The sequence below is a fragment of the Saccopteryx bilineata genome, chromosome 5 (genome assembly GCF_036850765.1).
Source record: "Saccopteryx bilineata isolate mSacBil1 chromosome 5, mSacBil1_pri_phased_curated, whole genome shotgun sequence".
Lineage (NCBI taxonomy): Eukaryota > Metazoa > Chordata > Mammalia > Chiroptera > Emballonuridae > Saccopteryx > Saccopteryx bilineata.
The window spans coordinates 123933413-123950203 of NC_089494.1; the positions used below are offsets into that span (position 1 = coordinate 123933413).

Below are 16791 nucleotides of genomic sequence, written 5' to 3' on the forward strand. Positions count from 1 at the left end.
CTTGCAACATTTAAAACATGATCTTTGACTAATGGTTATTTAGCAGTTACTTTAGCTTTTATTACCTAATCTGCTAACATTTGCTAGAAATCTTTTGTCAGAGATTCAGTTGTTTCTTTTGGAAGGCAGTTTAATAAGAAACAGTGACAAACTGAGTTGTGGTGGCAGAATATGGGTTTTGTAATAATTTTCTTAGCCATCTTTGAAGTAGCATATACTGACCCTGAGCTGAGGTCCACCATCAGGTCTCAGCTGACCTTTCTAAAGAGAAGCCTCATGTTTGCCTCCTAACCTATTCCATTATTCAGTGGAGTTACTTTTCTGCCATAATCTGTGGTTACAGCAAATGGTTCTTCTCCATCTAGTGCACTGTATGTTGTTGATCTGAAGAAGTTCAGGAAAATAGCTGCCGGTGACAGACTCAGGGGACAGTACCAAGGTCTGAGTCAGGATCCTAATAGCCTCTCAAATCTTGACCAAGTAAGTGCCTATATTTTTCATTAACACTTCCAGCGATGAGTATGCAATGTTGTGTCAGAAAGCGAAGTATTGTTTGCTTCTCAGTTCTCTCCTCTGTTGGTACAGTGTTCTGTTTCTTCACGGGAAGGAATTTTTTATTTTGTTTTTTTTAAATTTTTTAATTAATTTTAATGGAATGACATTGATAAATCACGGTACATATGTTCAGAGAAAACATCTCCAGGTTATGGAATTTTGTATTCTGTATGTGACATTGTTATCTGTCCTCAAGAGAGAACAGACAGTGAAAAATACCACGGCCTGATGTTGGCTTTGATGGGAAATAGAAGCAGGGTGCTTGCTGCCTCTGTGAACCATTTCTGCATCTTTTCATTTTGTACCCAACCTAATCAGGCCAATTTGTTTCTCTGCCTGTGAGGTCAGTTTGTTCCACTTTTTTTTTTTTTTTAATTTTATTTTTTTAATAGGGCGACATCAATAAATCAGGTTCCATATATTCAAAGATCAACAAGTCCAGGTTATCTTGTCTTTCAATTATGTTGCATACCCATCACCCAAAGTCAGATTGTCCTCTGTCACCTTCTATCTAGTTTTCTTTGTGCCCCTCCCCCTTTCCCTCTCCCTTTCCACCCTCCCCCCGTAACCACCACACTCTTATCAATGTCTCTTAGTTTCACTTTTATGTCCCACCTACGTATGGAATAATGCAGTTCCTGTTTTTTTCTGATTTACTTACTTCACTTCGTATAATGTTATCAAGATCCCACCATTTTGCTGTAAATGATCCGATGTCATCATTTCTTATGGCTGAGTAGTATTCCATAGTGTATATGTGCCACATCTTCTTTATCCCGTCGTCTATTGACGGGCTTTTTGGTTGTTTCCATGTCCTGGCCACTGTGAACAATGCTGCAATGAACATGGGGCTGCATGTGTCTTTACATATCAATGTTTCTGAGTTTTTGGGGTATATACCCAGCAGAGGGATTGCTGGGTCATAAGGTAGTTCTATTTTCAGTTTTTTGAGGAACCACCATACTTTCTTCCATAATGGTTGTACTACTTTACATTCCCACCAACAGTGTATGAGGGTTCCTTTTTCTCCACAGCCTCTCCAACATTTGCTATTACCTGTCTTGTTATAATAGCTAATCTAACAGGTGTCAGGTGGTATCTCATTGTAGTTTTAATTTGCATTTCTCTAATAACTAAAGAAGATGAGCATCTTTTCATATATCTGTTGGCCATTTGTACTTCCTCCTGGGAGAAGTGTCTATTCATGTCCTCTTCCCATTTTTTTATTGGATGGTTTGTTTGTTTGTTGTTGAGTTTTATGAGTTCTTTGTATATTTTGGATATTAGGCCCTTATCTGAGCTGTTGTTTGAAAATATCATTTCCCATTTAGTTGACTTTCTGTTTATTTTGTTATCAGTTTCTCTTGCTGAGCAAAAACTTCTTAGTCTGATGTAGTCCCATTCATTAATTTTTGCCTTCACTTCTCTTGCCATTGGAGTCAAATTCATAAAATGCTCTTTAAAACCCAGGTCCATGAGTTTATTAGTACCTATGTCTTCCTCTATGTACTTTATTGTTTCAGGTCTTATGTTTAGATCTTTGATCCATTTTGAGTTAATTTTAGTACAGGGGGACAAACCGTAGTCCAGTTTCATTCTTTTGTATGTGGCTTTCCAGTTTTCCCAGCACCATTTATTGAAGAGGCTTTCTTTTCTCCATTGTATGTTCTTGGCCCCTTTATCAAAAATTATTTGACTATATATATGTGGTTTTATTTCTGGGTTTTGTATTCTGTTCCATTGGTCTGAGTGTCTATTTTTCTGCCAATACCATGCTGTTTTGATTGTTGTGGCCCTATAATATAGTTTGAAGTCAGGTATTGTAATGCCCCCAGCTTCATTCTTTTTCCTTAGGATTGCTTTGGCTATTCGGGGTTTTTTATAGTTCCATATAAATCTGATGATTTTTTGCTCTATTTCTTTAAAAAATGTCATTGGAATTTTGATGGGAATTGCATTAAATTTGTATATTGCTTTGGGTAATATAGCCATCTTGATTATATTTATTCTTCCTAACCAAGAACAAGGAATATTCTTCCATCTCATTGTATCTTTCTCAATTTCTCTTAACAATGGTTTATAGTTTTCATTATAAGTCCTTTACATTCTTTGTTATGTTTATTCCTAAGTATTTTCTTTTTTTTGTTGCAATTGTGAAGGGGATTATTCTTTTGAGTTCCTTCTCAAATGTTTCATTGTTGGCATATAGAAAGGTTATTGACTTCTGTATGTTAATTTTGTATCCTGCGACCTTACTGTATTGGCTTATTGTTTCTAGTAGTCTTTTTGTGGATTCTTTGGGGTTTTCGATGTATAGGATCATATCATCTGCAAAAATGATACCTTTACTTCTTCTTTTCCGATATGGATGCCTTTTATTTCTTTGTCTTGTCTGATTGCTGTGGCTAGAACCTCTAGTACCACATTAAATAAGAGTAGAGAGAGTGGACAACCCTGTCTTGTTCCTGATTTAAGGGGGAAAGCCTTCAGTTTTGTGCCATTTAATATGATGTTAGCTGATGGTTTATCATATATGGCCTTTATCATGTTGAGATATTTTCCTTCTATACCCATTTTGTTGAGAGTCTTAAACATAAAACTGTGTTGTATTTTATCGAAAGCCTTTTCTGCGTCTATTGATAAGATCATGTGGTTTTTGTTCTTTGTTTTGTTGATATGGTGTATTATGTTAACCGTTTTACGTATGTTGAACCATCCTTGAGATTCTGGGATGAATCCCACTTGATCATGATGTATTATTTTTTTAATATGTTGTTGTATTCGATTTGCTAGTATTTTGTTTAGTATTTTAGCATCTGTATTCATTAGAGATATTGGTCTGTAGTTTTCTTTTTTTGTGCCATCCTTGCCTGGTTTTGGGATGAGGGTTATGTTGGCCTCATAAAATGTGTTTGGAAGTATTGCTTCTTCTTCAATTTTTTGGAAGACTTTGAGTAGAATAGGAACCAAGTCTTCTTTGAATGTTTGATAAAATTCGCTGGTATAGCCGTCAGGGCCTGGACTTTTATTTTTGGGGAGGTTTTTAATGGTTTTTTCTATTTCTTCTCTACTAATAGGTCTTTTTAGGCTTTCTGCTTCTTCTTGACTCAGTCTAGGAAGGTTGTATTGTTCTAGGAATTTATCCTTTTCTTCTAGATTGTTGAATTTAGTGGCATAAAGTTTTTCATAGTATTCTACAATAATTCTTTGTATATCTACGGTGTCCGTGGTGATTTCTCCTCTTTCATTTTGGATTTTGTTTATATGAGTTTTTTCTCTTTTTTCCTTGGTAAGTCTTGCCAAGGGTCTGTCAATTTTATTGATCTTTTCAAAGAACCAGCTCTTTGTTCTATTAATTTTTTCTATAGTTTTACTGTTCTCTATTTCATTTATTTCTGCTCTGATTTTTATTATTTTCTTTCTTCGGCTGGTTTTGGGTTGTCTTTGTTCTTCTTTTTCTAGTTCCTTAAGCTGTGAAGTGAAGTGGTTCACTTGGGCTCTCTCTTGTTTGTTCATATATGCCTGAAGTGATATGAACTTCCCTCTTATCACCACTTTTGCTGCATCCCATAGATTCTGATATGTCGTATTGTCATTTTCATTAGTCTATATATATCTTTTGATCTCTGCACCTATTTCTTCTTTGACCCATTCATTTTTTAAAAGTATGTTGTTTAGTTTCCACATTTTTGTGGGATTTTTTTCCTCCTTTTTGCAGTTGAATTCTAGTTTCAAGGCTTTATGATCAGAAAATATGCTTGGTACAACTTTGATTTTTCTGAATTTGCTGATGTTGTTTTTGTGGCCCAACATATGGTCAATTCTTGAGAATGATCCATGTACAATGGAGAAAAATGTATACTCAGTCACTTTGGGATGAAATGTCCTGTAGATGTCTATCATATCCAGGTGCTCTAGTGTTTTGTTTAAGGCCACTATATCTTTGTTGATTCTCTGTTTGGATGACCGATCTAGAGCCATCAGCGGTGTATTGAGGTCTCCAAGTATGATTGTATTTTTGTCAGTTTTTGTTTTAAGGTCAATAAGTAGCTGTCTTATATATTTTGGTGCTCCTTGGTTTGGTGCATATATATTAAGAATTGTTATGTCTTCTTGATTCAGTGTCCCCTTAGTCATTATGAAATGGCCATTTTTGTCTCTGAGTACTTTTGTTGTCTTGTAGTCAGCATTATCAGATATGAGTATTGCTACGCCTGCTTTTTTTTATTTTTTTATTTTCTTGGAGTATATTTTTCCAGCCTTTCACTTTGAATTTGTTTTTATCCTTGTTACTTAGATGAGTTTCCTGTAGGCAGCATACAGTTGGATTTTCTTTTTTAATCCATTCTGCTACTCTGTGTCTTTTTATTGGTGAGTTTAATCCGTTTCCATTTAGTGTAATTAATTATTGACACTTGTGAGTTCCCTATTGCCATTTTATAGATTGCTTTCTGTTAGTTTTGTGTCTTGTTTGTTCCTTCTCTTTCGTTTTTTTATCTTTTGTTTTTATTTGGTTGTATTCCATACATCTTTCCACTGTTGCTATTTTTTTTATCTCATGTGCTTCTGTGGTGGTTTTTTCAAAGTGGTTACCTTTAAGAATGAAAAGGGTTCCTACCCTGTTCATTATAGCACACTATTTTGTGAGTACTTTTGCACTCCATCATCCTTTGCTACTGTTAATCTCCATCCTCTCCCCCCTTTCTTTTTGTTGTTGTCACAGTTTAAATTTGGTTTTATTGTGTTCTTCTTGGAGCTTTTACTTGTGGCTTTATTTATTTTTGTTCTTTGTATCTGATTGGAGAACCCCCTTTAGTAATTCCTGGAGTGGGGGTTTTCTGATGATAAATTCCCTCATCTTTTCTGTATCTGTGAATGTTTTTATTTCTCCTTCATATTTGAAGGATAGCTTTGATGGGTATAGTATTCGTGGCTCTCTTTCAGGACTTTAAATATTGGGGTCCACTCTCTTCTAGCTTGTAGAGTTTCTGTTGAGAAATCTGATGATAATCTAATGGGCCTTTCTTTATATGTTGTATTCTTCTTTTCTCTGGCTGCCTTGAGAATTTTTTCTTTGCCATTGGTTTGTGCCAGTTTCATTATGATGTGCCTTGGAGTAGGTTTGTTGGGGTTAAGAAAACTCGGAGTTCTGTTTGCTTCATGAATTTGAGGCTTTAGTTCTTTCCACAGGCTTGGGAAGTTCTCATCTATTATTTATTTGAGTATGTTCTCCATTCCATTTTCTCTCTCTTCTCCCTCTGATATACCTATTATTCTTATGTTATTCTTTCTGATGGAGTCAGATAATTCTTGTAGGGCTATCTCATTTTTTTTTAATTTTTGAGTCTCTTTCTTCTTCTCTCTGTTGTGCCTCAAGTTGCTTGTCTTCTATTTCACTAATCCTCTCTTCTATCTGGCCTGTTCTATTAGCCAAGCTTGTTACCTCGTTTTTCAGCTCGTGAATTGAGTTTTTCATCTCTGTTTGATTTTTTTTATAGTTTCAGTTTCCTTGGACATATATTCTTTGTGTTCATTGAGTTGTTTTCTGAGCTCCCTAAATTGCCTTTCTGTGTTTTCTTGTATATCTCTGATTATTTTTAGGATTTCTATCTTGAATTCTCTGTCATTTAACTCCAAGGTTTCCAATATATTAAATTTTTTATCCATAGATTTTTCCTCATCTATCTGTGTTACCTCTCTTTCTTTTGTATCCATGATATTCGATTTTCTCTTCCTTAATGGCATCTGAGGGTGGTTTTGTTGATAGTATTAATGAGATTTAATAAAAAATAAAAATTTAAAAAAATAAAAAATTGAAAAAACTTGTTTTTTTAACATTAATAATGAAATAAAGAAAAATAAAATAAAATAATAAGTTAAAAAAAGGAAATTATTCCCCCCTCCTTTTTTTCTCTCTTCTCCTCTCCCCTCTTTCTTGAGAAAATCTTGTGGTGAACTGTGAATTATATTGTATTTAATAGAACAAACAATGCCTGTAATGGAGGGCCTGAATTGGGGAAAAGTAATAAAGGGGCAAGAAAAAAAATAATAAAAAAGTAAATATAAAAGGTGGGGGTATGGACCCACAAAAAGCAAATAATGAAAACATTTGGATCAAGAATAAAATGATTTGCGTTTAGGTGTTGGTTGACTAAGAGTTATGATAAGAGGAGTAAGAGGGAAACAGGAAAATGGGGGTACAAATTAAAAAATTACTATTGTATTTAGTGGAACAAGAGCTTGATAAAATGGAGAGCCAGGGATGGGAGCACTGCTAGTGAGTTAAAAAGGTGAAGTAAAAACCCCCCAAAATGCCACAAACATAAGTTTGTGTCCCAGATAAAATAATTTGTTTGTTATTGAGGTTTGAATGAGAGAAGACGTAAAGGAGAAAGGAAGAAACTAATATAGAGGGAGAAAAGAAAGAGAGAGAGAGAGAAAAAAAGAGGGAACCACTAAAAGAAGATAAAAGAAAAAAGAGAGAGAGAGAGAGAGAGAGATAAGGGTTTTGGAGTGCAACCCTCATAGAGAGAAAGGAAGAGAAAAGAAAAGATAATGGGAGATGTTACACTTATGGGTAGTGTAGTTCAAGGAGAGGAGAGAGTAAGACCAGAGTTAAACGACCAAATTGGAGGAGGGAAAGAAAAAAAAAAATCAAGAATGAAGATAAGAGAAACAAACGAACAAATATAATAAAATGGGATAGGTTGTAAAGTCTGCGGATTATTCTGATTTTGAGAGGTTATCTTCTTGCTTTTCCTTTTCTCTCCCTCTTCCTGGTCGGTGACTCTGTACCCCGGGTTCTGCCCCTTTGGCACACTCAGGTAGAGGTTTGCAGTTGATAAGTCTCTATGGCGATGTCATGTATTGTGCTTCAGTCTCGTTGGCAGTCGAGGCTCATTAGCATTTATAGGCTCCGACAGTGAGAGAGTTCGTGTTCCTGGAGCCTCTCTCCTAGTCTTTCCTTCCTCAATTAGTAGCCTGAGAATCCAGCTATGGAGTTGCTGCTGCCTCTGCCTGGATATTAGGAGGCTCAAAGAGCTGGCAACTCCCCACTCTATTCCCACTCAGCACAGGGCTCTGGGTAAGGCTCAGTCAGTCAGAGCCTCTAGCATAATCAGCCGGGGCTTCCGACCACTCAAAGACCTCTGGCTCTGCCACTCTGTCCGGTAACACGGGCGGGCACCCACTCCCGGGATGCTTGGAGGAAACTCTCATTCACTATCTGCGCGCGCAGACCAGGATGTTAGACCGGAAGTCTCGCCCTCTGAGTGAAACCCCCCACCTGCACTGAAAAGTTCCAGTGTTGGAATTGGCTCTCGCTCTGTCCCCGTGTGCGGCTTTTTCAAGGCGCTGTGGCAGCCTGTGATTCCGCCCTCGGCCCACAGAAAGGCCCCCAACTCTGCCCCTCCGTGGGACAACACGGGCTCCCACTCCGGAGGTGCTGGGAGGAGTCTCCTGCCCACTCTCCGTGCGCGCAGACCAGGATGTGAGGCCGGAGTCTTGCCCTCTGAGTGAAACCTCCCGCCTGCACTGAAAAGTTCCAGTGTTGGAATTAGCTCTCGCTCCCTCCCCGTGTGTGGCTCTCCCCGGAGAGCTTTTGGCCCACACAAAGACCTCTGACTCTGACTCTGCCTCTCTGTGGAGTAACACGGGTGCACCCTCCGGGGGCTTTGGAAGGAATCTCTTGCCCACTATGCTCCGACCAGGGGATCAGGTAAAATGGCTGCCCCGCTTGTCTTTCTTTGTCTGGATTTGGCGCGAGTGTTAGCTGTATTGCCTGGGTTGTCACAGAAAAAGTTTTTCCTCAGCTTGGATCTCCGTGCCACAGCCTGGTTCGGCCGTTTGTGCCGCGGCCTGGATCTATTCACCCCCTTTGCCCGCCTTAGTTTCTATATTCTCAGTTTCCAGTGAAAATCGCCCTGTTTAGGTTAGTGAGGAAGGCGGAGCATTTCTTACTCCCTATTTCCTTTGGGGTTTGGTTATATATTTAGCCAATTTTTCGCTCGATCATACCTTTGGGTGTATTGCAAAACATCTGGAGGCTCCAAGGATAGGTTTTTCTGTTTCTGGTTGAAGATCTTGTTGAGGTTTGGGGGAGATTTATCGGTATCGCTTCCTACCCCACTATTACTCTCGAACTACCTGTTCCACTTTTTAAGGAACTAACCAGCTCAGAAGTTAGAGTATAGAATGTAGAATATGCATTATAGAGTATCACAATATCACTTTTTTGTACATCAGAAACCATGATGTTTTTGTTTTTTGTTTTTTTTGCATTTTTCTGAAGCTGGAAACAGGGAGAGACAGTCAGACAGACTCCCGCATGCGCCCAACCGGGATCCACCCGGCACGCCCACCATGGGGCAAGGCTCTACCCACCAGGGGGCGATGTTCTGCCCATCCTGGGAGTCGCCATGTTGCGACCAGAGCCACTCTAGCGCCTGAGGCAGAGGCCACAGAGCCATCCCCAGTGCCTGGGCCATCTTTGCTCCAATGGAGCCTTGGCTGCGGGAGGGGAAGAGAAGAGACAGAGAGGAAGGCGCGGCGGAGGGGTGTAGAAGCAAATGGGCGCTTCTCCTGTGTTCCCTGGCCGGGAATCGAACCCGGGTCCTCTGCAAGCTAGGCCGACGCTCTACCGCTGAGCCAACCGGCCAGGGCAAGAAACCATGATGTTTTTTAAGGAGTTTAGCTGCCCTACTGCTAAACCATTTTTAGAGGTGAGATTAAAGTTTAGATGTTGTAGATAATTGCACATATTTTATTTTGCTTAAGTCTATCTTAAACATTATAGCACCCATAAAGAAAATTGTACAAAACAAAAATCTGTAAGTATATGTATATTCATATGCATCAATGAATGTCCGCAACCTAGTTTAAGAAATAGAACGTTACTAGCATCCCAGAAGTTGCATGGACAAGTAGAATTGCTTGATCATCAGATTTTTTTATCTTTATTTTTACTAGATAATTTGAAACAGTTTTCCAAAGTAATTTTAATTTATACTTTCATTAGTCATATAAGAATTCCTCTTGTTTCATGTTTTTGACCAGTACTTATTATCAGTATATTAGTTTGTTAGTTATGAACTGGCATCCCATGTAGCTTTCAATTGGAGAGTTTAATCCATTTACATTTAATGTAGTTATTAGTGAGGTAAAATTTATATCTGCCACTTTCTATTTTTGTATTTCCTGTTTTTATGTGTTCCTCAGTCCCTACATTGTTGCCTTTTATGTTAGACATTTTAATTTTCTTGTATCTTTTACTATATACTTCTGAGTTATTTTCTTAGTGATTGTCTTGATGATTATTGTTAGTGCTTTAATTATAGTCTATTTTGGATTAATAATAACAACTTAATTTTAGTAGTATACAAATCCTTCGTTCCTATACAGCTTTGCTCCCCACATACTGTTGTCATACAGTGTACATGTTTACAAATGATATACTCATCAACACAGATTTGTAATTATTGCTTTGTTGCTTTTTGTAGTTGTTTTATATTAGATGGGGGGGGGGATAAAAGGAGTTTCAAACAAGAAATACATTGATGTTGTCTTTAAATTTACCCACATAACTATATTAGTGCTCTTCATGTAGGTTTTCTCTATTTAGGTTTCAGTTACTGTTTACTGTTCTTTTAGGCAGAAAGACTCCCTTTAGTGTTTCTGGTATGGTGGCTCTGGAGATAACAACTCTTGGGGAATATATAAATTTCTTCATTTTTTTTCCTTTTTTAAAAAATTTATTAATTTTAATGTGGTGACATTGATAAATCAGGGTACATATGTTCAGAGAAAACATCTCCAGATTATTCTGACATTTAATTAAATGTTGCATACCCATCACCCAAAGTCAAATTGTCTTCTGTCACCTTCTAACTGGTTTTCTTTGTGCCCCACCCCTCCTCCCACCCCCCCCTCCTTCCGCCACCCCCTCACCGTTACCATCACACTCTTATCCATGTCCCTGAGTCTCATTTGTATGTCTCAGCTATGTATACATTCATATAGTTCTTAATTTTTTTCTGATTTACTTATTTCACTCCGTATAATGTTATCAAGGTCCATCCATGTTATTGTAAATGATCCAATGTCATCATTTCTTATGGCTGAGTAGTATTCCATAGTATATATGTATCAAAGCTTTTTAATCCACTCGTCCACTGATGGACATTTGGGCTGTTTCCAGATCTTCGCTATTTGTGAACATTGCTGCCATAAACATGGGGGTGCATTTCTCTTTTTGAAACAGTTCTATGGTGTTCTTAGGGTATATTCCTAAAAGTGGGATAGCTGGGTCAAAAGGCAGTTCGATTTTTTTTTAATTTTTGTTTTTATTTTATTTATTAATTTTAGAAAGGAGAGAGAGAGAGAGAGAGAGAAGGAGGGGGAGGAGCAGGAAGCACCAACTCCATATGTGCCTTGACCAGGCAAGCCTAGGGTTTTGAACCAGCAACCTCAGCATTTCCAGGTTGACGCTTTATCCACTGCGCCACCACAGGTCAGGCAAGGCAGTTCGATTTTTAATTTTTTGAGTAATCTCCATACTGTTTTCCACAGTGGCTGCACCAGTCTGCATTCTCACTAGCAGTGCAGGAGGGTTCCCTTTTCTCCACATCCTCGTCAACACTTATTCTGTGTTGTTTTGTTGATGAGCACCATTCTGACTGGTGTGAGGTGATATCTCATTGGGTTTTTTTTTTTTTCTGTTTTTTTTTGTATATTTCTGAAGCCAGAAACAGGGAGGCAGTCAGACAGACTCCCGCATGTGCCCGACCAGGATCCACCCGGCATGCCCACCAGGGGGCAATGCTCTGCCCATCTGGGGCGTCACTATGTCACAACCAGAGCCATTCTAGCACCTGAGGCAGAGGCTACAGAGCCATCCTCAGCGCCAGGGTCAACTTTGCTCCAGTCGAGCCTTGGCTGCAGGAGGGGAAGAGAGAGACAGAGAGGAAGGAGAGGGGGAGGGGTGGAGAAACAGATGGGCACTTCTCCTGTGTGCCCTGGCCGGGAATCGAACCTGGGACTCCTGCACACCAGGCTGATGCTCTACCACTTCATTGGGGTTTTAATTTGCATTTATCTAATGATTAGTGATGTTGAACATTTTTTCATATGCCTATTGGCCATCTGTATGCCCTCTTTGGATAAGTGTCTGTTCATTTCTTTTGCCCATTTTTTGATTGGATTGTTTGTCTTCCTGGTGTTAAATTTTACAAGTTCTTTATAAATATTGGTTATTAACCCCTTATCAGATGTTCTCCCATTGTGTAGTTTGTCTTTTTATTCTGTTTTTATTGTCTTTAGCTGAGCAAAAGCTTTGTAGTTTGATATAGTCCCTTAGTTTATCCTGTCTTTTATTTCACTTGCCCGTGGAGATAAGTCAGCAAATATATTACTGCGAGTGATGTCGGAGAGCTTACTGCCTATGTTTTCTTCTAAGATGCTTATGGTTTCATGGCTTACATTTAAGTATTTTATCTATTTTGAGTTTATTTTTGTGAGTGGTGTAAGCTGGTGGTCTAGTTTCATATTTTTTTGCAGGTAGATGTCCAATTTTCCCAACATTTGTTGAAGAGGCTGTCTTTACTCCATTGTATTTCCTTACCTCCTTTGTCAAATATCAGTTGTCCATAGAGCTGTGGGTTTATTTCTGGGTTCTCTGTTCTGTCCCATTTATCTATATGCCTGTTCTTATGCCAGTACCAGGCTGTTTTGAGTACAATGGCCTTGTAGTATAACTTGATATCGGGAAGTGTGATGCCTCCCGCTCTATTCTTCCTTTTCAAGATTTCTGAAGCTATTTGTGTTCTTTTTTGGTTCCATATAAATTTTTGGAATATGTGTTCTATATTTTTGAAGTATGTCATTGGTATTTTAATTGATATTGCATTAAATTTATAAATTGCTTTGGGTGATATAGACATTTTAATGATGTTTATTCTTTCTAACCATGAGCATGGTATATGCTTTCACTTGTTTGTATCTTCCTTGATTTCTTTTATCAATGTTTTATAATTTTCCGAGTACAAGTCTTTAATCTTCTTGGTTAAATTTACTCCTAGGTACTTTATTTTTTTGGTTGCAATAGTGAAAGGGATTGTTTCCTTAATTTCTCTTTCTGACTGTTCATTCTTGGTGTATAAAAGTGCCTCTGATTTCAGAATATTAATTTTATATTCTGCCACTTTGCTGAATTCATTTATCAAGTCCAGTAGTTTTTTGACTGCGACTTTAGGGTTTTCTATATACAATATCATATCATCTGCAAATAATGATAGTTTTACTTCTTCTTTTCCAATTTGAATGCCTTTTATTTCTTCTTGTCTGATTGCTGTGGCTAGGACTTCCAGGACTATGTTGAATAAGAGTGGTGAAAGGAGGCACCCCTGCCTTGTTCCTGATCTTAAGGGATTACTTTTAATTTTTGCCCATTGAGTATGATGTTGGCTGTGGGTTTGTCATAGATGGCCTTTATCATGTTGAAGCATGTTCCCTGTATTCCCACTTTGCTGAGAGTTTTGATCATGAATGGGTCCTGGATTCTATCAAATGCTTTTCCTGCATCTATTGAAATTTCATGTGGTTTTTCTCCTTTCTTTTGTTTATGTGATGAATCACATTGATTGATTTGTGAATATTATACCAGCCTTGCCTCCCCAGAATAAATCCCACTTGATCATGTTGTATGATATTTTTCATAATATTGTTGGATCCGGTTTTCTAATATTTTGTTGAGGATTTTAGAATCTATATTCATCAGGGATATTGGCCTAGAATTTTCTTTCTTTGTGTTGTCTTTGCCTGGTTTTGGAATCAAAATTTTGCTCGTTTCATAAAAGGAGCTTGGAAGTCTTCCTTCCTCTTGAATTTTTTGAAATAGTTTGAGAAGGATAGGAGTTAGTTCTTCTTTGAATATTTGCTAGAATTCACTTGTGAAGCCATCAGGCCCAGGACTTTTCTTTGTTGGGAGTTTTTTGATAACTGTTTTGATCTCATTTGTTGTAATTGGTCTGTTTAGGTTTTCTGATGCTTCCAGATCAATTTTTGAAAGATTGTATGTTTCAAGGAATTTGTCAATTTCATCTAGGTTGTCTAGCTTTTTGGCATACAGTTTTTTGTAGTATTTTCTTACAATATTTTGTATTTCTGTTGTCAGTTATTTCTCCATTCTCATTTCTAATTTTATTTATTTGTGTCCTCTCTCTTATTTTCTTGGTGAGTCTGGTTAAAGGTTCATCGGTCTTGTTTACCTTTTCAAAGAACCAGCTCTTGGTTTCATTGATCCTCTGTATTGTTTCTTTAGCCTCTATGTCATTTATTTCTGCTCTGATCTTTATTATTTCCTTCCTTCTACTACATTTGGGCTTTACTTGCTGTTCTTTTTCTAATTCTTTTAGATGCAGGGTTAAGCTGTTTATTTGAACTTTTTCTAGCTTCTTAAAGTGTGACTGTAGTGCTGTGAACTTCCCTCTCAGCACTGCTTTCGCTGTGTCCCATAAATTTTGAGTTGTTGTATGCTCATTATCATTTGTCTAGAAATTCTTTTATTTCTTCTTTGATCTCATTGTTAATCCATTTGTTATTTAACAACCTGCTATTTAATTTCTATGTGTTTGAGAATTTTTTACATTTTCTGTTGTGGTTGATTTCTAGTTTCATCCATTGTGATCAGAGAAAGTGCTTGATATTATTTCAATCTTCTTAAATTTGTTGAGACCACTTTTGTGCCCTAACATGTGGTCTATCCTAGAGAATGTACCATGAGCACTTGAAAAGAATGTATATTCTGCTGCTTCAGAGTGAAAAGTTCTGAAGATATCTATTAAATCCAGTTGATCCAGTGTGTCCTTTAAGTCTGCTGTTTCTTTGTTAATTTTCTTTCTTGAGGATCTATCTATCTAGTGATGTTAGTGGAGTATTGAAATCCCCTACTATTATAGTATTGCTGTTGATCTTGCTCTTTATATCGATCAAAGTCTGCTTTATATATAATATTTAGGTGCTCCTATATGAGGTGTGTAGATATTTATAATAGTTATATCTTTCTGTTGGATTTCTCCCTTTATCATTATGCAGTGGCCTTTGTTTTATAGTCCATTTTGTCTGATATAAGTATTGCTACCCTAGTTTATTTTTCATTTCTATTTGCATGAAATATTTTTTTCTATCCTTTTACCTTCAGTCTATGTGCATATTTTGTTTTAAGGTGTGTCTCTTGTAGACAGCATATTTACAGGTCCTGTTTTCTTATCCATGCAGCTACCCTTTGTCTTTTGATTGGATCATTTAATCCATTTACATTTAAGGTTATTATTGATAGGTAGTTGTGTGTTGCCATTTTATTCTTTAAAGCTGTATTCCTCTTTTGCTATATTCTTTTCCCACTTTGATCTGTTTACAACAGACCCCTTAACATTTCCTAAAGCATTGATTTGGTTATAATGAATTCCTTGAGCTGTTTTTTGTCTGGGAAGCTTTTTATTTTCCTTCAATTTTAAATGATAGCCTTGTTGGATAAAATAGTCTTGTTCTGCATTACTTTGAATATTTCTTGCCATTCCCTTCTGGCCTCAAGTATTTCTGTTGAGAAGTCGGATGTCATCTTTATGGGGGCTCCTTTGTAGGTGATAGCCTTTTTTCTCTAGCAGCTTTTAATATTTTCAATTTATCACTTAGCTTTGGTATTTTAATTATGATGCGTCTTCGTGTAGATTTCTTTGGGTTTCTCTTTAATGGAGTTCTCTGTGCTTCTTGAATTTGTGAGAGATTTTCCTGCATTAATTTAGGGAAGTTTTCAGCTATGATATGATTGAACAAAGTGTATATCCCTTGTTCTTTCTCTTCCTCTTCAGTAACCCCTATGATGTGGATGTTATTTCTCTTTATATAACATAGCTCTCTAAGAGTTTCCTCAGACTTTTTGAGTCTCTTTTCTTTTTTCTGCTCTGCTTCCATGCCTTCATTCAAGTTGTCCTCTAGCTCGCTGATTTGATCCTCAGCTTCATCCATCCTGTTTTTAATTTCTTTCATTGTGGTCTTCATTTCTGATACTGTATTTGTCATCTCTCACTGATTCTTTTTTAATATTTCAGTGTCCTTTTTTATACTTGCTATGTCTTTATTTAGGTGTTCATGATGACCATCCTTTGTTGTTCTAAATCCCTAAGTATCCTTACAATCATTATTTTAAATTCTACATTCAGAAGTTTGGTTATTTCCATATCACTCAGTTCATTTCCTGGAAGTTTCTCTTGTGATTTCATTTGGATTGCACTTCTCTGTCTTCTCATTATGTCTGTGTTTGGGTGTATTGTTTGTAGAGCTGGTTGAGTCTAGCCTTGGTGTTTTCTTCCTCCAGTTTTCAATTATGTTATTTCTAGGTCTTCTTGGGTTGGCACCAGCTGTTATTTGTAATCCACTTTCAGATTTGGGCTGCTTTTTAGTCTTAATTTGTTTGTTTTCTTCTCAGTTTTCTTAACAGGTGGTAGTCTTGTTTACTGATCTTAGCAGGGGTCTTATTTGAAACTGTATCCAGGAATGCCTTGGGTATAACCTGAGACTCTAAAGTCCTGATCTTCCAGTTACTCTCTCTGGGGGCAGGGTGTTTTCTCAGCTTCAGTAGGGGGAAGTGTATCTCAGATCTCCATGGAGACCTGAGTTACTGCCCCTCCTCCCCACTTCTTGTTTTCAGCTGTGTCTTGTTGCGCTGATTGGAGCTGGAGAGATGTCTGGAGATGTGTGACCTGGAAGCACTTCATTCTTTTGTTTTGTGGAAGGATCAGCCCCTCCCCAGCTATGGCCGCCTCCAGCACTGGATGAGTCAGTTTATCAGGTCGTCACCTGCATTCCTCTGCCCCTCACCATCTCTCTCTCTCTCCCCCCTTTCTTTTTGGAAGACAAGCCGGCCCTTTCAACACATCTCGTTCCCAGGCCCCCAGGCAAGTGGCTATTAGCGATGTTTTCTGCTCTTTTCCTTGGAGTGAGAGCCCTTTTGTGCTCCCAGCCTCACCCCCCCTCCGTTCTTTTAAGCAGGGAGACTCACTGCTCCTCGGTGCTCCCTACCAGGCTTGGTGTGGCTTCTTCTTTGTTCCTTGGTTTTTGAGAGCTGTTGTTGTAGTCCAGAGTTGGTTTTTCATGCTGATTAATCGTAAATTAATTTGTAATACAGTTTGGTGGTGTGAGCTGGGAGTCTGTGCATCTGCCTACTCTGCTGTCGTCTTCAGG

At 37.8% G+C, this 16791-nt stretch overlaps 1 protein-coding gene across 4 annotated transcripts in view; it reads left to right on the forward strand.

The window, feature by feature from the left end:
- UGGT1 (UDP-glucose glycoprotein glucosyltransferase 1) overlaps positions 1–16791 on the forward strand; it is a 274935-nt gene that overhangs the window by 247812 nt on the left and 10332 nt on the right. For all 4 annotated transcript variants that reach the window (XM_066232988.1, XM_066232987.1, XM_066232989.1 and 1 more), the window contains one exon: positions 366–480. In XM_066232988.1, coding sequence (XP_066089085.1) covers positions 366–480 — 115 coding nt within the window. The remainder of the gene's footprint in view (positions 1–365; positions 481–16791) is intronic.